Here is a 26,370-nt window from a genome sequence, read left to right as displayed (position 1 = left end):
CAGATTCAGTTTATCTTCAAAGGTCTGAAGGTAGGAAAGTGTTTCAGCATAGAATATGAATTCTGAACCATTAGGACGTTCCCACCTTGAAATTCTAGCAAGCTTAAAGAGGTATTAAAGGGTGCTGACAAAGACCAATTTTAGAAGGCAAAAATCTGTGTCTGCAGTTAGCACCAAACCACCTGAAGGTGACACAAGTAATAAGCATTTAAAGATTTGATCTGCTCAAGGTACACCTCTTGATCCCAAGAATTAATGTGTGGAATACACAACTTTATTAAGTGCATGAGAGTTACAGAGCTCTTTACTGGGGGCAGAGGGAAAAGGGAGAGGATAAGGACCCCCAAAATAATAATGTGCTATGTGTCTTCTAGACAATGGTCACTGCTTAGATCCTCTTCAGAATTGATCAAGCTATAAATATTAATGGATGTTTCCTGAATGGTTACTTACATCTATTTGTTAATATACAAACTCACTAGCCTGCCAAGAAGTTTTCTGCAGGACAAACCACTACATCATCAGTAATAGGAAAATTTTGTTTCATTCACGTAGCCTACACACTGGAGCATAAGTAGTGACATTTAGAGGTGGTCACTGTATAAACATGCTTACTGAGGTAAACAAAAGTATAGCATTAGTCACTATGTCCAATTTAAAACAAGTGAAGCACATATTTTCAATCTATTTCAAAGCACAAAAGAAACTATATATCCTATACAAAAGATTAAGTATCAGTATCACATACATGAAATGATTTCATTCAGTTATAAAAGTGTCATTTTCCTTCGTTCTGCAATGTCTTTGTGAATACAAGCTTTGAGAACCCATGGAAAAAAATTCAGTCAATACACTCAATACTCTACATGAAACCCAGCTTTCTCTTGTAAGTGACTGCATTTACAGACCTTGTCACAACAAGGTCCTTGATGTTATCGAAGCAATTTCAAGATACTTTAATCACCGGCAAAACTCAGTAACCTGACAAGAGAAATCTGGGCCAAGAAGATTTCAGTAACTTGAAAGGAAGGTTATTGACTGATGTAATTTCATTTGGATGTGACTGAATCCAATTGATCTGCTTTTTGCAATGCATATCTTCCCTCTGCAGCTGTTGCTATCTGATTCAGCGTGGAAGTGCAAGGAGTGACTATCCCTTTCCACTTCAAGCAAAACTCTTCCTTCCTCCTGCTATTATTTCAAAAGAGCACACAAGGAAAGCATTTTCAAGTTTAAACTCTGTACATGCTGTAAGGAAAAATATTCATCTAAATGCTACGCCATGAATTTGAGTCTTGGGACTGCAAGCATATTCATTAACTGGTTAGAAAAAGAGGTTGTAAAACAAACATTTTTTATTGTTTACCAAAATACTGAGTTAGGGCTTGTAAAACATGAGGTCATAACACAGTACAAAATTTATTCTCAATCCCAACTGCACTATATCATGTAATCCACGTTGTAGCAGATTGTACATATTTTCAGATGAGTACTTTTGTATGCAATGAGAATAATAATTTATAAATACAGATATGTTGCACTTATGAAATCAAATCTTCCAACATAAGTTTGGTTTACAACAGTTCTAATAGAAAATACGTATTAGCAGAAACTTCACATGTGATATTAAGTTTAAATAGCATACATCTTAGGTAGAAAAAAATATGGTATAGATGGGAGTTAACAAAGCCTTTAGGATAAATGCGTGGGCCACCATAAATCCTATTTGTGTAGCCTGGTGTGCTGCTGAACACCAGATACATTACATTTAATGTAACAGTAACGTTTTTTCAGAATTAAGGGGAATACAAATTGAGACACACACACCTCAAACTCAGAGTGGTTTGCATGTATGCTTATTCTCTAATGAAGATATATTCTCCAAAATTCAGTGCAGCTCTTACAACTCTTTTTTTTTTTTTTTTTTTCTTGAGGTAATTTTAACATGTTCACTTTCTTATACATTGTAGAAATTTAATAAAGCTGGTAAGGAAAATACATCACATCTAGATGACAGAACACTTACTTTAAAACTATATCCAAATATTTATCTTAAAATATTCTGAAAGAACCTGTGACTAAACTCTTTTCACACACTGGTTACTGTTTTCTGCTTATTTCCAAACATGCATTGAGTGAGATAACATCTCCACTACAGTTTCCATAGTAATCATATATTTATAAGCTTGCATCATAACTCAATTCTTCAGCATTACATTACAGCACCAAACTGCTTTCTTCCAACACTACAACTTTTATCAAATCAGGATTTAACTTCAGTCATTTTATCCCTCATTCAAGAAGTGATCTTTTTCAAAATAACTTGAGTAACTGAATATTGCTGAATAACATACTTGTTATATGATAATGAAACTGTATCTGAATCAGGATGTGGCAATAGATGTTGCCAGCAATATGCAACTGGTAGGCCAACTTCTTAAAGAGTACAAAACAGAATTCATCAAAGGTGTCTCATTTTAACGAATGACTAAAAACCAAAACAAAATTCTAAATGTTAGTCATAAACACTGCTGTTTAAATATAAAATTCTGTTTTATGTTAAAGAATATACTAAAATGCCTTTCAATCTCTGTTTAAATGACTAATAGTAATCTCCCTTATAATACTGTGATACAGGACAAATTTATCGATGAATAGGGGTATAAATAACCCAAAAGTAACAACATGATAAAGTCAGTGAGATGCAACTAAAATTCTCCTGAAACAGCACCTTCTCCAAAGCAATGCCTTTACCAAATGCTCCGTTTTCACAGTTTGCATGCTGTCTTGGTTTTGAAAGTGAACAGATTGGAAGTCTTATTAAATGCGTATCTACTCTGACAGCAAAGTTACATAGTATGTTTAATTATTTCACCCAACAAGATGGATTTAACATGCAAAGATGTCAAACCAACAAACGAAAAGGCAAAGGCAATGTAAGCACAGCCATTCAAAAAGCTATTTCAACTATGGAAATACATGCCAATTTGGTTTAAGGACAGAATATTTTAATTTTGACTGTGTGAAAATTAGTCTTTTATAACAAAATGTTTTCCTTCTTAAATAATTGAAATGCCTCTTCTCAAAAGCTTTAAGAATATAAAGCCATCTATAGTGACAGGAACATTCAGTGTGCTGTGACACAGCATGCTCCCAACACATATTCCCAGAGGACCCACAACACAACCCTCAGCATCAACAACTTCATCTGCATGATCCCAAAGCAGGCTAAAAGCCTTTGGATTCTGTTAATTATAATAATTAAAGGTCATCTTCCACACAAAATTACGTATTGCATAAACAATGTGCAATTAAGACTTAATCTATCAGTAAAATAAGTTAAAAGTATAGCCTCAAAAAAAGTTTACATTTTATATATTACACAATTTTATTATTTTTTTTTTTATGAGTACTGCCACTTGCAGTTTCTGTTACTGTGAGATCTGTGTACTTTCAGTACTATATAAATATACTAACATACTATTAATCTTACTGATCAAAACACTTATTGGAAATAAAAAACTTCTTTCAAATATAAAACTGGCTTTTGCTTATTATTGTTACTGTCAAGATACACCGTGAGAAATATTTTAATTAGGAGAGTTATAATACTGTGAATTAGATTATTAGATTCACAGCTATTAAAAAGAAAAAATGAATAGTCTTCTACAACCAAAAAATGGACCAAAAGACAAAAGGTGGAAAGTATCCAGCTTCCAGTTCAGTATATTAAATAACATCTAAATAATTTCGCTGTTTGTTTTTATGGAGAAGTAGACAAAGTCATTTTTGTGGGTTGATTTTATCATGGGGGAGAGATGACTTCTGACATGAAAATCTAAATTTCATTCCAATGTCTAAGTTTTAACAATCAACAGTCACCGCCATGGTCTAAAGGAGCTGCAGAGCCACCGGACTCTATGGTGTCACACCACTGTTAGTGAAAATGCAGGCTTAAGCTGCTAAGGCAGACATCAGTTATCGATGGTTTATTGGTACCAGTGAAGCATTTAGAACCTCCTGTGTGACTTTAATGTGTTAAGATCCAAGCATGACTATCAGAGTGCCACAAGACAAGCCAAAGCAGGAATTTTGGTTTCCAGCTCAGCCACTCTATCAAGCATGTATCTAAAAAGCAAGCTGCTCCACTATAGGTAACAGGTATCATGATAGCCATTCATCTCAGACTAAAACACAGATTCAGTTTGAAGAGATAAGCAATGTATTTTTCCTTCATTTTTAAAGTAACTGCTTCTCTGAGACACATTTATAGGCTTTCTTCCTCCCCAAACTCCCACTACTAAAACCCTTAAAATTGCCTAACAGTTCTGCTGTGAACCATTCTAGTCTCTAAAGCATCACCTCTTTACCAAGCTGCTGTACAGCACAGTTTAAAATCTGTACTACACTTACTGGAGTGACTGTGAAATGCAGAAATCAATTAAGACCAGGTTCTATTTATAGTTCAGCCTGGGAAGATTAATGACACTACTGGAATTTTATTGGAACATTGTGCCCAGAGAACAAAAGGAAGTGTAAGTACAGTCTCTTATCACTGCTACAGTTTAAAAATTACAGAAGAATTTACTGCTTCATCATGAACACTACTAAGGGCTGCATCGCAGCTTTGGAAAAGAAAACCTTGTTAAAGGAACTGTGAGGCAGAATCTTGCAGGTAACTCTGACCAGGTGACAGGACTGATACTTACATGGAAATCTACCCACAGATCAGGAATATACATTCCACTGTGCAGATCAGGAAATCCAGCAGGTCTGACTGCTTAAGCAAGAAGCTTCTTATCGAATTAAACATGCAAAATAAGTGGTGGTAACACATAAGAAATGAAAGCTAGTACAGGTTACACAAGGGAAGTATTAAGTCGTTTGAGCACTTAAAAAGACAAAATCCAGAAGCAAAATCCTAGATGAATACAACAAGAAACAAACAAACAAACAAAGGAGTTCTACAAGAACATCAGCAGTGAAAAGAAGTTCAGAGAAAATATGGACTGGTTTTCAAGTGACACCACAGAAGGGACTGATTTACTAAACATCTTTGTGCACAATGCCTCAGCCTGCTCAGTAAAAACTCGCTTCCAGACTTCCACACATACCAGTGTGACACAGGGAAGAGAAGGACAGCTGATAGCTGGAAAGTAACAAGTCAGCATCTATTCAGGCTGAATATATTCGTATCCATGGGGATTATCCAACAGTTGTAAAAGGGATGCCTGCTACCTCTGTCAGTCTCTTGTGTAAGATCTAAGAAACATCATGGCAATCAATACAAAAAATGCTAAGACATTACCATCTTAAAGAGCTAAGGCGTGCTCTTTAAAAAAGGGCAGTAAGTAGGACCTAGAAAGCCATAGGATGGTCAGCCTCACTTCTGCCTCAGTAAAAGATCAAGGAGCATGTCCTCTTCGGATATGTTTTCAAATACATGAAGAACAAGAAACTAACCCAGAAAAGTTATTTAAGATTAACTAGAGTAGGTTAGTCATGCTTGATCAACTTTCCTTACTTTTCATTGATGAAATGATTGGCAATGTGAATGAGGGATGAGCAGTGGTGGTAACATACCAAGTATGCACAGCATAAGGCTTTTCAGCCTCCTAAGCATTTGCATTACTAAGTTAAATACAAGGTTGGATGCATTGGTTGAAAAACAGCTGGACTGCTGGGGTCAAAGAGCAGCAGACAATGAATAGCTTGAGATCTGGATAATGTCCATTAACAGACAAGCTACCACGGGTTGATTTGGGGGCTAACAGACTGCCATCTTTAATAAAGATCACCATAATGAGACCAAATTCACCTTCTGCAAATTTGTGAAAGGCAATAATTTAAGAGTGGTTGGAACATTGAACAGTAAAGCTTCAATTTACAATTTGCTCGAGAAACTTGAGGACTAGATCAGTAGAAAACTGTGAAGTTCACCAAGAACTGTGAAATTTTGCATTGCAAGAGAATAGCCCCATTATTCGGACCAGACCGAGAACCAACTGTCACAGTCACAGGCCTGCTAAAATAAATCGGGGGTAAATATCAAACTCTGTATGATTCAGCAAAAGTGGAGTCAGCAAATCAAGGGAGGTTATTATTTCTTTATACACAGTGCTAATGAGACCAAGCTTAAAATACTGTAACCAGTTTCAGGCCACCGAAATCAAGAGTTGGTAAGAAAACAAGAGTTCACTTAATACCTACCAAGATGGCAGCAGGGACTACAGCATACAACTGGCAAGGAGAGGCTAGGGGGATCAGACACCATTTAGTCCTGAAGAGAACACACCAAGGGGTGAGGCAGGGGGATCAAAGTGCAGTCCACAACCCCTCCAAGAGCAGTTACAATGGCAGTGCAGCCAAACTCCCCTCAGTCTGACTGGTGTCACATGGGTTGACTGACACAAGCTTGGGAGGCTCAAAGGGGACATTAGGAGAAGCTTCTTTGTTACAAACAGTGAGGTACTGGGAGAGCTTATGCAGTGAGGAGACTTAAGACTCAGCTTATCACAAACACAGATTACCTGCCCTGCTATTCGTAGTGCTCCCTGAAAGGAAGACAAAGCTATAGGGCCACTACAGGTCCTTCCTACATTTAGGAAGAACCCTTCCCACATTTAATGGTCCTTCCAAACCATTACACAACTGCCTTTCTCTCCTTCTAAAGTTTAGTTCTGAATAACCTAACAGAATAATGATTAGGCAAAACAGTTTTAGCTCTGCTGTGCAGTTTGAGATACTAGGTCAACATTTTTTCATAGGAAATTTGTCATCAGTGCCCCTAATTACCAAACCCAGGAGCTGGCCAGCAGTGTGGTGACCTCGGTTCCTCAACAACAGCATGGGGTCAGAAAGAGCCTGCAGACCTACAAGCTAGATGGGAAACAGTCAAGCAAGAAATTATGATAATTTGTTCTCAATATTCTAAGCACTTTCATTTCAGGTGCTGGAAGAGTAATCTCTACATCTGCCATCACTTCTAAGTATTGCTGACTCCTATGATCAGAACAGCAAGCAGCTATGTTGAAAAAAATTGTAATGCTCAGATTCTGGGTCAATAGTGGATTTCTGTCAGTTACAATGAATAGCAAGATTTTATTTTTTTTTCCACAGCCCTCTTGAAGACAGCATTTGACCATCCACATGCCAATACTTGATTTCTAAGAGGTGTCCAAGACTGATTTATAATCAGTCGCATTTTGCAAAAGTAGCAAAATACTGTGCCCCTGATGCCATCCTAAGCTAAGACTCAAAGGTACTTGTACAATAAAGGCCTTTTTCTTTGATGAAAAGCAATTTTATATTCTACTGAAACCTACGAAGTATAAACATTTCACCAAGTAAAAGCTGAGAAAAGATTGCGTTAAAACCTTAGAAGTTTTAGTTGCGTAACTGTGAGCATACCTAAAGTATATTTGTAGCCATCAAAAAAAAAAATGGTATTACTTGTGTATATTTATATTTACAAACCTGCAATAAAAAAAAACTTACACATGAAATGGCCTAACTAAAAAAGTTCCTACATGCATTTACAAACAAAATACAAAGTCAGAAAACTATGGAAAAAACAATGTATTTGTTTGCTCACTTGCACAACACACACATATACACTCTTCTGTATTTTAAAATACATATCTTAATACTGGGAGGTTTTTTGTTTGTTTGGTTGGTTGGTTGGTTGGTTGGGTTTTGTCCTCAAAAGGCCAGAAAGTTTTTTCAAAATGCCCATATCAATACAAAATTGGCTGACTGACGTAGAAAGACAAGATTGATATGGAAAAGCTGAGATGTGTTTTGAAGTACATTTGCTTTACTTACAATGTACATTTTTCACAGATTTCCTATTATACTTTCTCAAATAATTATTTTTAAATATTTGTTTTTAAAACTTTCTAAAAACAAGTCTCTGAATGAATAAGAACTAAGAATAGAATAAGAAATACACAAAACCCTTAGGAATTACTGTTCCTTTTCAAACTATTTCTGCAGCATGCAATAATTAGTGATAGTTTTTCCAAATTAAGCCATAAGTTAACAAATATGTATAAACAGATACATTTACATTTATGTAAGAATCCAGTTATATACAAAAGAATCATACATTGCTTCTGAAAAGAACTATTTACAACAAAAAGTGTTAAGTGTCACATAATATTCTGTGCCACAGCTGAAGATTCAGATGTCATCCATAAACCTTAAAAGCAATGACAATGACTACTTAATTGTTTTAAATGCTAATAACTAACAGATTAATGCTAATAATTAACAGATTCTCTATGTAATGCACATATATTCTCTACGCACAATATATCTCTATGTGCACAAGTAATGCACAATAATTCTCTATGTAACACTCTATGAAAGCATACTAAGAAGCAGAGAGTTGCAGAGCATCTAAATATTACATAATAATTTCTAAGAAAATGAAAAAAAAATCAGTGAAATAATACCATGACATACAATATAACACATATACCTGTTTTCCCTCAAACAAGATAGAAGGGAACCTCTGACAAAATTATTTTATTATGACAAACAGGGAAGTCAAAGACTTTTTTTCAGATTTTTTAGCAATGTTATTTGCATTGCAGTCTTGAATATTACTTTCAGTAGGTTCATCAACAACATTGTGTAGAGAAAGCATGAAGTGTGGTTTGTTTCAACTGAATCAAAAGTTGCAGTAACTTTTTTAGATAAAAAACTTTATTAAATATTAAATTTAGATCTATTTTAATATATACTCTCATTGTATTATTTCTTGCCAGTGAGGTCTCTAAAAAGAAATATAAAGCAAAACAAGTCAGTAGGGTGAACTGATGGCTCACTCAATGCCATGCTGGGTACAAAACAAATCAAATTATTTTTCCATTTTACCACTCCCCTAAGCTTTTATTACTACTGTGGTTGGGCACTTTCAACCAGATCTCTTCCACAGTACTGTTCCCTCTGAAACATGCCAACAAAATCTAATATTCAGTGGAGGCAGAAATTGAACTGCTTTTTAATTAGTAACAGGCTTGAGTGCCTTTCTAATAGTGAACCAATACATTTCTGTCTTCAAAATATGAATTTGGGAACAAAATATGAAATAAGATCAGGTGTCATTCTGCACAACTTAGGACAGTGCAAATCTGGCCTTTTGCCTTAGCAATGGTCCTGGTCAGTCTGTAATGCCTCTGTACCCCACTTTTCCTTTTCACTGTTTTTGTTTCCTCTCAAGAAGCAAACACAGACTGTGAATGACCAGTTGGAATGATGGATATGTGAAAGGTAAAAATAATGGATACAAAGAAGTTAAAGAATTTGACCTGAAGAACTATCAAGTGCTTGAATCTGTGACTGTGATAAACTGATTTCTGAAGTCTCTTCTTTCTCACTTATTTTTTTGGGAACAGAGGAAAATGAAAACACCCCAAATGAGGCCTAGACTAGTCTACCTATTTTTGAATTCATTGGTCAAGATAGACAAAAGGTACCATGTAACATCACAGAAAGTATATAAAAACCTGGAGACATAGAAACTCAGCCCAAAGGTTGTTCATGGAGGACAATTAATCGATATATATTTGATTAGTTAAATCATATAACTAACATTTTTCTGGATTCAGAAGGTAGTGTTTCTAAGTATGCAAACTGAATACATTATAAGTAATTACATAAGCTATGCTAATTATGGTTTAGCACTGGCTTTTCATTAATGCTTCCTGTGAGGTGTGTTTTTTCTTGTTCTTTCTTTTAAAACACAAGCATTTTCTTGTCCAATTAAGAGTTTTACTAATATTTTGATCAATCAGGAAAACACAAAAATAAAAAAACAACAAAGCAGCAGAATCAATCTTTTTCTATTTGGTGTACTTTAGTACATAGCGAATTTTTCGAATCATAGAGCGATATATATGAACATAAAAAACACCATAGAGGCCACCAAGTCTAGCTTATATCCTACGCCTCTCAACTTTTAAACAATTTTGGTAGAAATTGTTTTAAAACAACAACACTGCACATGCTGATATTCAAATGCTACCACTAGGAAGCCAACAGGAAGGGAAAAAAACACCTTGAAGGAGGCTTGGGGGTGAACATGTTCTTCTATCAAAGAGAACTTTTATAAGTAGAATATTTATCCTCTGCCATATAGACCAGTAAAGCAGCTGAAAATATACCATTTTTTCAGTCATCCACTGCCCATCTCTGCTCTGACGACTCTACCATAGCAAACCTCTCTCTCAACATAAGCTTCTTATGCATGACTCCCTCTCCCAAGGTCTTTCAACAGTTTCAGGACCTCAGTACCTCTCCTTCTTCTGACCATGATCCACGTAGTTTTCTTTCTCTAAGCAGCCCAACCTTTTTCTTTCAAGCCGTGGAACCTAAACATTTTGTATTTTGCTCCCACCATGATCCATCTCTGCATCCGGCAGTGGGTATCACTCTTTTTGCCCAGATAACCACAGCTCAAGGATTCATCTGTCTATGACCCAAGGCCATGTTTTCTATAGCATATCTGCATGAGCATTTGGCTTTACCAAGAAAACAAGTTAAAGATGTAAGAGTATAGAAGTCAAACTGCTAGGTAAGTAAAACATTTCATTGCATCTGTTGATTTAAAATGGTATACAGTAAGTGGCTCAATAAAACATAAATAAAAACATGAAAACCATGAGAATGCAATGGAGAAACTGAAGACACCAATTCAGCAAGATCAGAATCAACCTGTTCCAAGGAACAACAGCAGCTGGAACATCTCCACCTTACCAATGGCTGCCTGACCATTCATCGGATGTCTGCAGTGGGTCTGATACTCACACCAAAACTCGGCCCAGCAACATGCTAGTCCTCACCATATGTAATCACACAACTGCAATCACGTATGTTATGTATATCTATGCAAACGCACAACTGCAATCATCTATGTGACATATACCCTGGCTGCATCTGCATATGACAAAAGGCGACCGAAGTGACACAGCAGGGGGCTAGCTACACACTGCCCAAATTCACTGTCTCCTCTTATTCTTCTTGTGTACCACCTATCCACTCTGCATCTGAATCAAGCAGACTTCATGTACCAGTCACTGGCACCACAGTTAGGCCATCTCACATAATGCTGCTCAAAGCACCACTGACAAAAAATCTAAAAAAGAGCTGTAGCAAGGCTCTACTAGTTCTGAGGAAACTGTTCCTCTCACAATATTCCTAAAGGCTTCCAACTTTCCAGACTGCATCAAATTGACATGGATGTATTTCTTTTCTATCCTTGGGAAAGAAAGGGAGGTCTCTGATTAAAAACTTCACAATTCACTTTTCTCCTTAAAGACCTACATGCATATTTGTTGTGCAAATATGGCACAACATATTAGGAACAACAATAACAACCTGGGAAATCCAATGCACTTGCCCAAAATACCAAAAACATTATCATTAACATTTTTCCTGAAAAGAGGCAGTGTATCAAGGGTACATGAGAAATATGGAGAATTTTGAGTTGGAATTATTAAAGTATTACAAGCAGTAAGAAACAGAAAATGGGGTCTGGTACTGCAACTGCCACCACTGCCCAGCATATCTAACTTTCATATGTACCAGTGCCAGCTGCAGACCTTCAGAGTAAGCTTTGATGTGGTTCAGTCATGAACATTTCATTTGAGCATTTCAGCATTCTTTTTTTGCTGCCTGTAAGCAAACTCTTTATAATTCAATCATTGTATAGAAGTATCCTGTGCATTATTCATGATTCTTGGCGAAAGCGAGTGGTTAGCTTCCACTGTTTTAGAAACAAAAATAGTAATGCGACATTAAGTTGACAATAATACCATTTTGAACAGTATCCCTAACATATAAAGCCTAGCAGCTTCACGTAAACATTTTTGCATATAGTAGGCTGAGAAAGAGTACTTCAAATACTTTTAATATGAATGGAAATACATTGAAAATACTGTGCTGCTTAATTTCAGAATTTTATCAATCTTCATTACTAAAAAAGTAATTAATATTTCATATACATTTGTTATATATGAAATTTAAGACATAAAAATGAAAGGAAATGAATTTTTCCTAAAGCATCTCATTAAACAGTGAAACTAGTTTTGTATGAAAATGAAGATAATATTTTCATTAGAATGAGACAGAACAGGTATAACAACTTCCCCAATCATTAATTGAAGTTTCAAAATAAAGAACTGGCCTTTAAAAAAAATCAAATCTTTTGTGATTTCTGTGGGAAGTAGTACCAACTGAAAAAAGAGAGAATGATAAGTAACAATTACTATAAACTTTATCCACATTTCCTTTCCCACAAGATGCAAAACACATTGTTATGAACTCCCAGCAATCAAACAAACCGACACAGGCTGATGTGCCATCTTCTCCATCTTCTTTCAGAGAAGAATTGGGATGAAATGACGGTACACAGAACACAGGAATGCCTAGCAAACAGTTTATAATCAACTATGCTGACCATTCCACACACGTGCACACCCAGATATGCTTATCAACAGCCTACACACAGATACATGCTGCTACATACAGGGTGAAAATGAGGCCAGAATAGTTTTGACACACCTTAGGAATGAATGGCTAATGAGCACACACTATTCAGATCAAGTCTTCAAGAAACTATGATTTGTATCAGCAAAAAACCCTCACAGTTTGGGGTCTTCTGACACACCACAGAAAGCCAGTTCGCCCAATCCCACCTTTGTTTGCAATAAATGGGGGAATCCTATCTCTGAGCAAGGATGACAGGGGCACGGTTTACCTTTATGGACAATTGATAGATGTTTTTTCCCTCTACACCTGAAGCACCAGTTCTGGGCTCCCCTGTACTAGAAAGGCAATGGGCTTACTAGGTTAAGCCAGCAAAGGGACGATGAACATCAAAGGGACTGGAGCATCTGTCATATGATGAAAGGCTGAGAGGGCTGGAAGTGTTTGGTCTCAAGAAGAGAAGGTTCAGTAGGGAACTCCCTCTAGTATTAGAAACATTTTTGTTTGTTTGTTGGTATTTGGTGTTGTTTGTTTTGTTTTACTGTGAGAAAGGTCAAACAGAACAGGCTGCCCAGAGAGGCTGCAGAGGCCCCAGCCTCGGAGGTATTCAAAACCCAGCGAGCCCCTGCTTGGGGAAAGCCGCTCCAGCTGACCTTGCTTTGAGCAAGGGGACTGGGAACCAGCTTTAGAGGCCTCTGCCAATAGCAGCTATTCTGTGATTCTGCCTTGAATAAAAGCAAAAGTGGTTCAGATGAGCCTTTCAGAGCTAAAGAAAATTAGAGTCCTGCAGTTTACTTATTGTTCTTTAATGTGAAAAACTAAGATTACCACAGGAGTTTTAAAAGCCCGTAGGTTTTCTTATCTCCTTTTCACAGCTAGAGCTATTAAAAGAACTGTCAGTAGGTACCAGCAGACGACAGGCTGTTTTTATGTAAATTTAAACAATTTTACTAAGACTGGTTGCAAAGTAACACTTTTTTTCCCATTTCATTTGCTTTGTATATTAAGATATTAAACCGCTGCTTTCCCACTTTTTACATACCAGTAATGGCACAATCTTTCCAAAATGCAGAATGTCAGTTATCACTGGATTGATTCACAACACACAACTGGACTACTAAAACTGGCACTATTGATTTTACCCATGCAAAACCTAAAACCTTACCAGATACAGCATTTCCTTTAAAGTAGACATTAAATACTTTTTTCCTCGGATGCTTAACATCCCTCCACAGACTTCCACATTTAACAGTTACAAATTAGTCCTCATCAAGCCAGAAAAATCTAGAAGTTGCTCTCTTTTTCTGTCATTTAATGTTAGATAGTCTTCAAAACTTAAGCTAATGGATTTATAAATAAGGTTATTCCTGATGCAATTTCTCATCCTGTCACTGAACCCAGTTTGTTATTCTTTTTGAACATCTTCAAAATTTATCTATTCTTTTTCAGCATTACTTTCTTGGTCACACTGTGTATCATCCTCAAATACCTTCATCCTTCCTGCTCTGAGTCTCAGCATAGTCAAATAGTACTGCAAAAATACACCCCATTAGAAAGTCATGACCAAAACAGTCTCTAGACTGGAAATGAGAAGTCCACTGAAATTCTAAATTTGACTTTCAAGTTCATAGAGTTTAAACTTTTTTTATTATTATTATTATTTTAACTGCCTTTTACCAGGCATAAGCCACAAGCCAGTGCTCCCATGTGGTTCTGCTGATCTGCATGCTCTGCACTAGATGGAAAAATGCAGACAGGAGTCTCATCCATTCTCTTTTATGTTTTATTTGCCTTAATTGCCGCGCAGAGATGGGATATTAAATAAGTGGTCCATATCACAAGGTCCAAAGAGACTTCCATTTTGAGGCCTAGAAAGGCATAATATAGGTATACCTATGAAACAGAAGATTTAACTCCTCTCCTATATTTCCCTAGGTGGCAACATCAGGACCAGGCATAATTTGTCTCTGAATTTTAGTAACAAGAACACTTTAGAAAGCTCTTCAAATTCATGAGATTTTTAAATCTAAGGATAAACCTCGGCTGCCTTTTACACTGAAGCATGCACTTTTATTCATACAGTATTTTCTTACCAAATTATAATCAAGCTTCTGCTATGCAATTTTGGTGCTGCTATTGCCAGCTTTTATTGCTGTATTAAATTGTTAGCAAACAGCTAAAGGCTGCCAAAACAATTTAATCATACCTATTTCATTTTTAATAGTCTTTTGTAAGGAACAGCTCTGAAATTATTGTTTAGATATTATGGTCAAATAAATGGCAACAAATTTTATCAATTATGTTACAGCTTTGGGATTTTTGCAATTAATTTAGGAAATTCTATAAAATGAAGGCTGTTAGCTATCAGTCCACTGGTATCACTGAATTATATTTGTATTTACTTCTCTCTATTCCAGCTAAAACTGAGCAATACTTCAAACTTTTAAGTACCAGTACTGCATTCCCCTTTGACTATCACTACCATTTCAACTGCCTCTTAAAACTCTTAAAACCAGAAACGCCTCATCAAATGTGTTTTACCATATGTGGGATGCTGAAGGTTTCATAAAGTCCTGAAAGTGCTATCAGATGCTACAGGGTTTTTGTAAGACACACCCCACTATTAAAACCAAACTGTACATAATAACTTATAAATAATAAAACTTAAAAATAATAAACTTAAAATAATAAAAAGTTCAGGGTTAGTCGTCCCTGTTCACTTTTCACTACAAATCTTTAAAATACATACATTATTTCAGTTTTAGATTTTAACTTAATGTTTCAGATTTCAAGGGTGGTTTTTTTTTTTATTTCAAATGAAAAACTGAAGTTTCAGCCCAGAAATGACTGAAGATTATTTTGACTTCCTGTCAACTGCAGCATGTCTTCTTGACCAACCAATAAATGATGTGACAGCAAACATGTTCCAACTTCTCTCTCAAGTGAATCTCTAAATTCATTTCTAGTGCCCCCTAAGGGAAACATGCAATGATACCAGTAATTACCCAACACATTAAAACTGGATGGGAGAAGGATAAAAAGAAATGAAATGCCAAGCTGTGTTTTAGGAGGATATAATTGTACACAATGCTAGATATAAGCAAGGCTTTTCATCAGTTCTGAAACAGGAAATCAAAAGTTGCCAAATGATGCAAGAACCGTAGCTTCAAACAAGTAATTTTTTCCTGTCCAACCACTCTTACATGTATTACTTCAGATGCAGACAAGCTCTTGTACGATACCAATGTTTTCCCAATCCATAAAAATGTAGCCTTTTCCAAGCGACAAATGCTGACCTTTCAGTGTGTTACGGTTGTTCATACTTTGCTCTCTTCTACAGCAATTTCTAATAATATAAATCAAAAATGACATACAGAAATAAGTGTACTATGCTCTATAGCTGATGTGTAAGGTCTCTGTGATAGCTAATTAGAAAGGATGCTTTGCTGAATTATCATACTTCAAATGCAATTACTGCAGAGCACCAACATAAATTAACCTTACAGAACAAGGCGTTCAATACTGTCACTGAAGATACATACATTTCCCTTCCCCCATAATCAGTAAAATTCAATATGAGAAACAATGAACATCTAGAATGGCTTTGTTTTTATCTTCAGAAGAGAATAGTGATTTCTGTAATAGAATTCAAATGCTTGGCCACCCTTCTTCTACTTTCCTAACCTAACTTTTGTTTCCTTTTAATGAGAAAAGGGAAAGTCAGCAAAACAAAATGTCACCATTAAATCATTTCACAGCATTTTGTGTCAGAAATGTAATGGAAAATGCGCACATCACAGGAAAGGTTACTGTTCTTCCAGAACATCTTTTCACTTGGTTCAAGGCACATCCCTCTACATAACTGTGCAGACACAACTGATGGTTGTTCTCCCTGGGCTTAATTTGGCAGTTGAAGGATTGTGGCATTTTCATGGAACCACTGTGCAGTGATTTTAGTGGTTATCTGGCTGAAAGTGATGCTATGATTTAGAATAATTTCTCTATTTACGTGCAATGGTAAAAGTCAGTTACGACACCATACTCCAGTGTTAGCTTATACTTTACTGCACATTTCCTTAATATGGCATCACATCGGAACTCAGAGTCAGAAGGAGAGCAATTTATTGTTTGTGTTCCTCAACAGTAAACTACGTATGGGATAAAAAAGCATTGTTATACTTAGTTTAACTGACAATTCTGAGAAAAGGAATAAGAAAATTGTTCAGCCAGTTAATCAAAGAACTGAAAATTAATTTACGCTTGACCTTTACATTGTTACAACCAGTGATATGAAAAAGAGAACATACCCGTATTAGTTTCTGCTAAAAGCCTTTAGATATTCTTGAAGCAAACATAAGTGTTTTGTTTTTTTCTTCCATATCCTTTCTATAGCCTTTCTTTTCAATGCTAAGTGAACCTATTAGGTGTTCCTCAATATGAAGCCAAAGAGAAGCTTGAAAATTTAGCTGCAACCGTATTCAAGACAGAATGGCAAAATTCTTGAATTGTATTTTTCTCATCTTCTTATGACAGCAATATGCAAAGAACATTTGTTCAAATTACATGACTTCTAGACAAAGAGCAAGTATAAAAAAAACCATTTGAAGGTAGACATTTAGAAAAAAATCTGAACAAGAATGAGATTGTTATAAAGTAATGACGTGCTACCTGAAACACTCAGTGATACTGAATTCCTATTTTAGTACGGAATTTTGTCGATGGCATTTTGAATGGCCTTAAACAATTCAGACATAAAAACATTTTTTACTGATATGAGAATATAAAGGAAACACACAAAGTGATGTCAGTAATAGTGATGATCTCAGTCACTCCAAAGAAGTTAGTTTTATTAATTGTAAGGCAAAACAAAAACCTGAATCTAGCCTTGGATACAGTACATGACAGATGTTTTAAAAGAAAAAATAATCACAAAAGTTATGTAAAAGAAAAACAACAAAATGAATAATTACTTTAGTCTAGATTATTCAATCTGTAACTTCAATGGCTACAACAATATGGAACCAAAGTTAGACCATCAACTGCAGACAAAATTAAAAATGTAACTGATACAAAAACTATGCTGAAATACAGGAACAATGCAGACACCTAGCACTCTGCTCCTTTTCACAAAAAGCAAAAGACGTTCTATAAAAAGATTAATATACTTGTAATATTCTCAAGTTCGTCTTTAACAGATCTTATATGCAATTATTTCAGCTATCGTAAAGTTTTATTACAAAAATTAATTTCTCCTGTAGCATATGCTACAGAACAGCCATCTTTACCAAGTACATCATGATGCTAAAGAGGCATTGCAGGAAGAACTTTTTTCTTTTTCTTGTCTATGTTTTTAAAAGTACATTCTCCAGTATGCAGCTCTGAAATATAATTCTGAGGCTACAGAATTATTATGCTAAAAAGAACAATATTACATATACAAGTGGATTACTATCTACAGGTATCCGAAGATTATCTCAGTTAATAACACCATATGGAAACTCTCAATTTAGTCCCAAATTAACAACTGCATGCATTTTTGCTCCATTGATTTATTAATGAAAATTTGCACTATATGATACTTTAATCATGTGAATACTAACTATGGCTGATTTTTAGAAAAGTGACTCAAAACCTTTAAGCTCCCTGCACTTTTAATGCCTTTTCACATGTGAGCTTTTTCAGTAAAGCTTTTTCACAAATGAGCTTTTTTTCTCATTTTACATCAAATTTTGAATACTGTAGACAAAGTTTTTGCACCAGTAGTTCAGGCCTCCTACTATCGAATCCCACACAGATTAATTAACTACAGATCAAAGACCAGTAAAAGTAATGGACAGCAGTAACAAAAGTGAGAAACAAAATGAAGTACATACCAGTAAGAATTATTATTCTGCATATTAAGATTTCTTACTCAAATAGTTCATAATTAACGTTACAGTTCGGTGAATAGATACATAGAAAACTGACTCTCTAAATGCTCACTTCACACTAATTGTGACAAATCAAAAACAGTACTGCAACACAGTGTTTAAATGGTTATTGTTTCCTGCCATTGTCTTCTACCACATTATTTTAATACCTGAACACAAACGTTTTCAAGCTATAAATTACTGAAGTGTTTTAGTTTCATGGCTTCTGTAGCAATGATTCAGTTTAACACTGCAAAACAACTGAACTGATAAAGAATTTGATAGTTGTTTTCTGAGCATCTTGTACTATGATGTGCTCTGATATGAGAACCTTGCTGCACTCAAAGCTACTGAAGCCGCTTGGACAGAATGATGGAACAGCTGACACGCTCAAATACCAACTGAATTGGATGACTTGATAAAAGTTGGATGTTGTAAGAAAAAAATCTTAAGAATACCCGCAAAAATAAGGAGCTACTGACCCTATCAATATACATTTAGATCTTTTCCAGCCATCATATATTACTGATAAAACTAGTAATTACTAATACTATCTGGTAACCAAATTGGGAAATCGTTTGCTAGGTCATCTGTCTCCCCTTTGCTGTTACAGATAATGAAATTCCACTTTAAGGAAACAAGATGCAGAGAATGTAATTTTAATCTTCTGAAGAAAAAAAAAAAAAAAACACACCTCATTCAGGGACCTTCTTTTCTAGAGAACAATCTTTGCTGTATGCAATGTGTGAATCCAGAGAGCCTCGCTATTACATTTTTTTATTTTTATAAATTCTTCTGAATTTTAGGAGTTTGAAAAGAAAAAAAGGTATGGGAGGGGTGCACATATTTCCTAAGGCAACAAGAAAAATAATATATAAACCCCAAAATACCTAGCTGTTCTGGGAACAGATGACAACTGCCAAATACAGTGTAAAGCTCTGAAGTACAAATACATGATTGCAGCATAGACTTCAGGAAGCAGCTGTAATTGAGAGAAGGAAAAATATTTATGAAAAGTCAGTGACCAAAAAAGGTAAAATATTGTTAGTAGAACAGAGACCATACCTAACTTTTAGAGCACCACAATGCCCCAGGACTTTTTTTTCTTTTAATTAAAGTGTTTGCCCTAGAACATTAGCTTACTGAAAAACAAAAACTGTACAAAAATCTGTGGTATTTCAGTTCGAATAATGTCTTTTGTGAAAAAAAAAAATAAATGCACACTTCTCGTTATACATATTTTCTTGCTATCTAGCATAAAAAGAACCACTTTTTAGAAGGCACTAGAATGACGTGACAGGAAAAATGATGCAACAGGTAACTTAAGCAATTAGAAAAGTTAATATGCAGAATGAATCCCTGAAAATTATATAGTGGAAATAAACTACAGTATTGAATACTGAACTTCCTTTCATTTAAGTGGTTCATTCCAGTAAAACAATGCATTTATGACCCTCCTTAAAACCTAAGACTGTTGAAAATTGTGGCTGAATTAACTAATATTTTCCTTCTAATTAATCTCTACATTAACAGCCTTAAACTATCGTAAATCACATGCTTTCATTACTGTGATAGATTGTTAATCTTGTTCCAGTGCAGTTAAAGTAATTAATAATGTGCTTGTTCTGAAATAAACTTCAGCTAATACAGAGCTTCAGAGCCGGCAGCTAACAGCTACGGAACAAAACCTTAACTCGGAGGCTGATGTGTACCTCAACATGGAAAGGAGAGAAATAAAGAGGTAAAGATGCACCTATGCAGGACAAATGCGATTAAGAAAATGCAGAGAGAAACAGTTTCAGAGTAAAAATGTTCTGATTCAGATGAACCTTTCTAGAATATACTTCCTGTCAAATACAGAACTAAACTAAAGGAAACCACTTTGTGGAGCTAAGGACTCATTTATTGTGTGACTTGGTGACTCTCCCGTATTTGACAAACCTCCTAGTCAATCTTACCAAAGAGATATTTTTTTTTCCTTCAGTAAACATGCCAATGCATATGTCTTCATCTGTCTTCCTACTACTCACCTTCCTCATTCCAACCTGCCTTGATAGGTCTGCATGTGCAGAACATCCTACCTAGTTACATTCCCCGAAATACTAAGTCTTGTAGTTTACATACTTTCAGATTTCCTTTCTTCCAAACAAGCATGTACATTAAGAACAAATACTATATCTATGCTTAACAGTTTGCCTGACAGTTTTACACTTCTTTGAATACAATAACCAGCATTTAAATGTGTGTGTGTTTTTTTTTAAATCTATTCCATATTCATTCAAACACAACCTTAGACTGTATTACCTTCCCTGTAAAACTATAGTTATAACTTTGCCTCAGTTCTTGCAAATCAAAGCAAATGATAAAACCTAACTACTGACAAAAAAAAAAAAAAAAAAGACTCTACTGACAGTAAATTATAAGAAGTCAAAACCACAAAACTATAAAAACATATATTATACACTTGCTCTAAATTGTGGGATAAAGGTATCTAACACTTTTTCAGATTATTTCTTTAAACTAGCCAATGCAACTTCATGATTTTACCTCATACATAAATGTTCTAATGTTATTCTACTTTTCTCAACTACATTCTCAAATATTACCCAAAGCATATCTAAAACCAACAATTGAAGCTATGGTATTTTTTTCTTAAATAGTAGCAGTTAAATGCTGCATTATTTTTTGAGAGGAGGTCACTTCTTTAGAAGTGAAGTCATTTAAAAGTCTTCCCTTGAAAGATTTAAACATAGATTGTTTTGTGGACTCTTTTACATTCTATGCATTGAAGTAATTTTATATTCTATGTATTAAAATAAAATACACAAATCATCTTAATGTTATTCTTTTACAGAAACAAAATAGACAGCAATACTATGCTAGAAGCACTTTGTGCATACTGTGGTACAATTACATTTCTCACTCTGGAGAATGGTGAAAAATGGAAGGCAAGCATACTCAACCATTTTAAACATACTTCACCTTATCCCTGTTTCTACCAAATATGGTTAAATTCTCAAGGGAGCTCTTGGACAGTATGATAATGTTTTTTTACATTACTGAGTTATTAACTTCATTAATAAAAAAAAAAAAAAAGAGATACTTAAGAATTAAACAACTCCTTTGCAAGATCTATCATTCAGTGACTGTAATAAAGCATTCAGGAAATTGAGCAGTATACTGTTACAACTAGTCTCTGATTTCTCAGTGCTTTAGTTTTAAGTGACCCCTGTAACTTCTTTTACCGAATTCTTACCTCCTTGTAAAAGTGCCATGTCTCCATGCCTTGCAACAAATCTATCTGTATCACATATGAAGTATTTTTAAGCCCCTGTATCTTACTACTCTTCTCAAAATTAATTTCATTTGAGTAAAAGGTTATTCAAAATTCACACATCTAATCAATAACATGGTTTCTGTACTGTCATTTATTATGTCACAGATTAGACTTCCTCTTACTGGAGTGAATGTTTTTAAACAACTTTTCACTGTCCAGCTAACCTTGTAAACCTTGACTGTTCCACTGATCTTGTAAAAGGTAAAAATTACGCAAGTATCTTATTCAATAAAAATTACATGTTTTTGTTAAATAAATTATACAATCAATATATTCTAAATTAAAAAAAAAAATGTTACAGAAGGAGTACAAAGCTCATCCACTTGCTTTGCGGACAAAGCCATGATATCTTTATAATCAGGTATAGTGCATACTGCTGTAGCGAAGCCATCTATATACAAAAACTGACATCAGCGATTAAAGAACAGTCTTGGTATTTCTATAAAATATATGGCAGCTATTAACAGACATAGAAGTACTGACACATTGACATGTATCAATACAGTTTCAAAAAGCTAATAAATATGGATAGTCTAACATTAATTACTTTTTTCCACACAAAACTATAACTTAGGCAAACTTCAGCTAATTAATGCACTATTATAGTTTATCAGAATGAAACTTGCCTTTTTAGGAGTAATTTTAAAGCACTTTGTAGGCAATTATTTAAAGATTTGCATGCATACGAAAAACAGGTTAAATAAAGACGCAGATAAGAAATAATCCTTCAGCTATTCACTGCTGCAAATAAAATGGGAAATTGGGATCAAAAAATTGAATTTCCATTAGTCAAACAGTAATAACTGGTTGAACAATTTAATATTTTGTATTCCAGATTACTAAATACTCATCTTTGTTCAAGAAATTTATTCAGTAATTTACCAGAAAACCTCACTGAACTGTAGCTGATGAAAGACTGTGCGAGCATATTAGTAGCCAGTAAGTGTCTTATTGTTCAGACACCACTTAATTTTAAACAGGTTCTTCTTTTATAAAGTCTTGAACACAAAGTGCAAAAGGCTTAATAGTAAGAGGCTGCAGTTTTGAATTACCTCACAAACCTCCATGTGTGACAAACAAAGCAATTTGCGTTTTGGACAGTGGGAAGATGGGGAGTGTGCAGTACTGCAATCTTTGAAATAAGAGAGGTAATTGCTTATTTTCCTCTAGTACTTGCTCAGTTAGCAACCCAAATGAGACATGCATGTAAATTTTTAGAAAACCACATTTCTGAAAAACTGATTTTTCAAGAGTCATACAACCAGCCCCACCTCAGGTAACACACATCAAGAAAAGCTGGAAGGGCCCACCATCAAGATTATTCCTCAAATCTGCAGCTTCAGCAGTGGTACATTTTCAGCAGTGGTACATTAGTGATCAATTTTCACATTGAAAAAAAATAACTTCTATAACATCCCCCCAAACCTCTCTTAGTGGCAGGAACATGGGAAAATAAAAAATAAAATCCAGGAATTGCAAAATACATGTTGAATGAAGTATAAAGACGATGAAAAATTATTGTTAATTAATTGTTTTCTGAGAAACATTTGGCTTTAATAACAAACGGATCAATGCCAAACAAAACTGATCTGGAAAAAAAAAAAGAAAAAAGTTTCTTTCCCCTCCTAAATATCTCTTCCCTTTAAACTTCCATTTAAAATAACACACTGTTTGTACTATTACTGAGGAGTTCTGTATGATGGTATGGGTGTGAGAAAGGTGGTTTCTCTTCCTTTGTGACAGTGTAAGAGAAAACTGGATTCTGTAAACTTTCCCTGACATACTAACAACATGGATCACACTCCTCCACAATTTTGGCTACAAAGCAGAAAGCCTACATAGCTAGCACATTATTACAGTCAGCAAATTTACTTTCATCAAAAGAAATAGTTACACCCCCCACAACATCCTAAATAGTTTAGAATCATAAATGTACACATAAAATATGCTTCCATAAGACTTTAAACACTGTGGTCACCTAGCTCGGATAAAGCTGTTGCTTTGTATATGAATTATGTGAAGAAAAACAATTTTTTAATTGATAATCTTGTTTTAAAACTAAAAAAAATAATAAAAGATCTAGGAAAATATTTTTCACAGAATCAAAAGCAAAGGATTAGAGCATATGAATCCTTTTTTTCCTCCCATGCAGGATGACTAATTTGCTTCCAAGCCAGCCTAATTATGAGAATGGTTTAAGATAGAATTTGTTGGGTCCTGGCATGCTATATGCTTCTTTTTTGTCTGTCTGAATTACACGTATTACTAAAATCTCTTCATGTAGCCAACAAGACGTACCACTTATGTTCTGTCATACTTTTAATTTCAACCTAAATATCCAGTTGTGAAAACCATTTCCCCATCTTCTTTATATACTCAAATCTGGTTCTCAGCACTTACAGAAAAAGCCTGAAGAAGAAAACTAATTCACAGCTCTTTTTACATTAAGGCACAGTACGTGTTCCCAGGATTCCTTCCCACAACAAAATAGCCTTCTTTCACCTTTTATTTCTTGCCAACTGTTCTGAAAGAAAGGCTGAATAAAGCCCTTTTTCTTGTCATGGGCAGTTAAAAACTGTTGTCATCAATTGCCATCAGGGTTACTGTGTTAATAATCACTTAATACTTGGCAACTCTATTTCAGTCTGGTCCTGGCCAGGGACTAGGAGTCCTACTGAGCAATAGTAGCTTGTCCATGTATGAGTTACTGATGAGGTCCTAGCAGTACTCTGCCTCCAATTGGGGAAAAAAAAAAAAAAAAAAAAAAAAACTATCTGGCACACAACCTGTGAAATTGTATCAGCTTCTATGGTACATGATACGCTGTAATTGATATATAAAATAAGCTGCTCTGAGCACAAAATACCCGTATCTGGGGTACATCCTAATTCTAAAGCTACATTTAGCCTGCATATATCATTGATTCTGACTTTTGCCATAACTGATTCCTTGGAAGGAATGAAACATGCATTTTGGATAACCCTTCTAGTTAAAACAACAATTATATCTGTACTAAAGAGATCTTTTCCATAAAAATCTAACTGAAGCATACAGGGCCTAAATACAAATGCTATTTTTAATCTAAATTTATTATGAAATCATTTTAATGGATATTCAGTAGATTCAATTAGAATCAGCTTTCTGGTTGCTAAGCTCCATTATTCTTCTTTCTAGAACTCTGAGCAGTTTCTACAGCTTCACAAAGAGGCCAGAATGCCAGATATAAAGTAAAAAACAGCAAAAGTTGTGGTCAACGGTAGCAATTCAATAGCAGCTATTCTACGCTTTAATTAGATTTCTACACCTACTAAGACACCATTCAAAGTTTTTTTTCCACCTCTGTTTCAGATAAGAAATATGATTAGCAAATCCTTTTATGATCTGTATTAATAGAGGTAGCATTAACACATTTTTAAAAGCATAAATTACTCATAATCCACACTTCAGCTCATAAAATTGTTGATGATACTAATTTAATTACTTTTAGGATGGTCCTGTAGTTTTAATGTCATTAAATTGCTGGTTTATCTTTCTGACCTACTATAAAACATTGACAATTCACCCTGACAAGAGAAAATTAATTCTTTTGTGTTAGAAAAACAGATTACCTTGGTTATTTACATCTTAATCCACAGTGTAAATGTGTTTGGCAGGTCAATAAGTGAATTGAGTTAATGTTTCTGAACTAATGTTTCCCTAAATACTTTTTTTTATAAACATATTTGCTTCGTTATAAATATGATGACAAACTGATGAAGATGGAACTTTAATCCCTCATAGGGTCAGATCATCAAACCTACCTGACTAGATTTTCATTGTCTCCAGTCCCTTTGCACGTAGCACATTCAGTCCTTAAATCCTCTGACTTGGGCTTCTTTTGCAGAACAGACTGCCGTTGTCGTCTTTCTCTGGGAATCCGTTCCTGCCACAGCAGAAGGCAAAAGAAAGGAATGGGGGGAAAGGAGGGAAGGAAAGCAAATATTTTCAATTATAGTACTGAAAGTAACACTTCTACCCAAAGTTTAATTTTTTTTTTTTTTTTTTTTTTTGTGAAAGTGTTTAAACAAAAAAACAAAACAAAACAAAAAAACACTATATTCCAACCTCAGGTTTTTCTTCCTCGGGCACAAAGCTTCGTTTTCGTCCTCTAGTTCTCTGGAAGAAAATACATTTAGAATTCAATACAAAGTAACATGGAATGCTTTTGCTATTTATTAATTACTCAGAACTTCAACAAAAACAGGGTATCATTTAAAGCATTAACTACAACAATTACAATAACAGATGTTAGAGAAACACCTTTAGATTCTGGATATAAATATACAAAACTAGCCAAAAGGTAAATATAAATACTTTTGTTATTATTTGAAATCCACAGCACTGTCTAGCTTATGATTTCTTAAACTTTTTTTTTTTTTTTTTTAAATACATAGCAATTTAATACATCTCAAAATATGAAAAAAAATAGCAGACAAAAAATCTTAAAACAGCTGTAATTAGTTGGACTATAAATGAAACTCTGAAGAAAGTAATGGTATCATGATTCTCTCAGGGTCTTCTTTGAAGGAGATTTCCTAGTTTCATAGTAAGACTGTCTGGTATTTTTATATACAGTTAAAAGTATTTATACTG

General features: G+C 34.8%; 1 protein-coding gene across 6 annotated transcripts in view; it reads right to left on the bottom strand.

The window, feature by feature from the left end:
• PHF14 (PHD finger protein 14) overlaps window positions 1-26,370 on the bottom strand; it is a 163,696-nt gene that overhangs the window by 71,239 nt on the left and 66,087 nt on the right. For 5 of the 6 annotated variants that reach the window (XM_084507580.1, XM_084507582.1, XM_084507581.1 and 2 more), the window contains exons 15-16: window positions 25,843-25,893; window positions 25,539-25,660 (exon numbers count right to left, since the gene is read on the bottom strand). In XM_084507580.1, the coding sequence (XP_084363706.1) occupies window positions 25,539-25,660; window positions 25,843-25,893 (173 nt within the window). Of the gene's footprint in view, window positions 1-19,291; window positions 19,384-25,538; window positions 25,661-25,842; window positions 25,894-26,370 lie in introns of all 6 variants that reach the window. The other variant, XM_084507584.1, reaches the window with a different exon arrangement.

This window comes from Aythya ferina (assembly GCF_964211825.1).
Source record: "Aythya ferina genome assembly, chromosome: 2".
Taxonomy (NCBI): Eukaryota; Metazoa; Chordata; class Aves; order Anseriformes; family Anatidae; genus Aythya; species Aythya ferina.
This window is presented reverse-complemented; position numbering and strand designations above follow the sequence as displayed.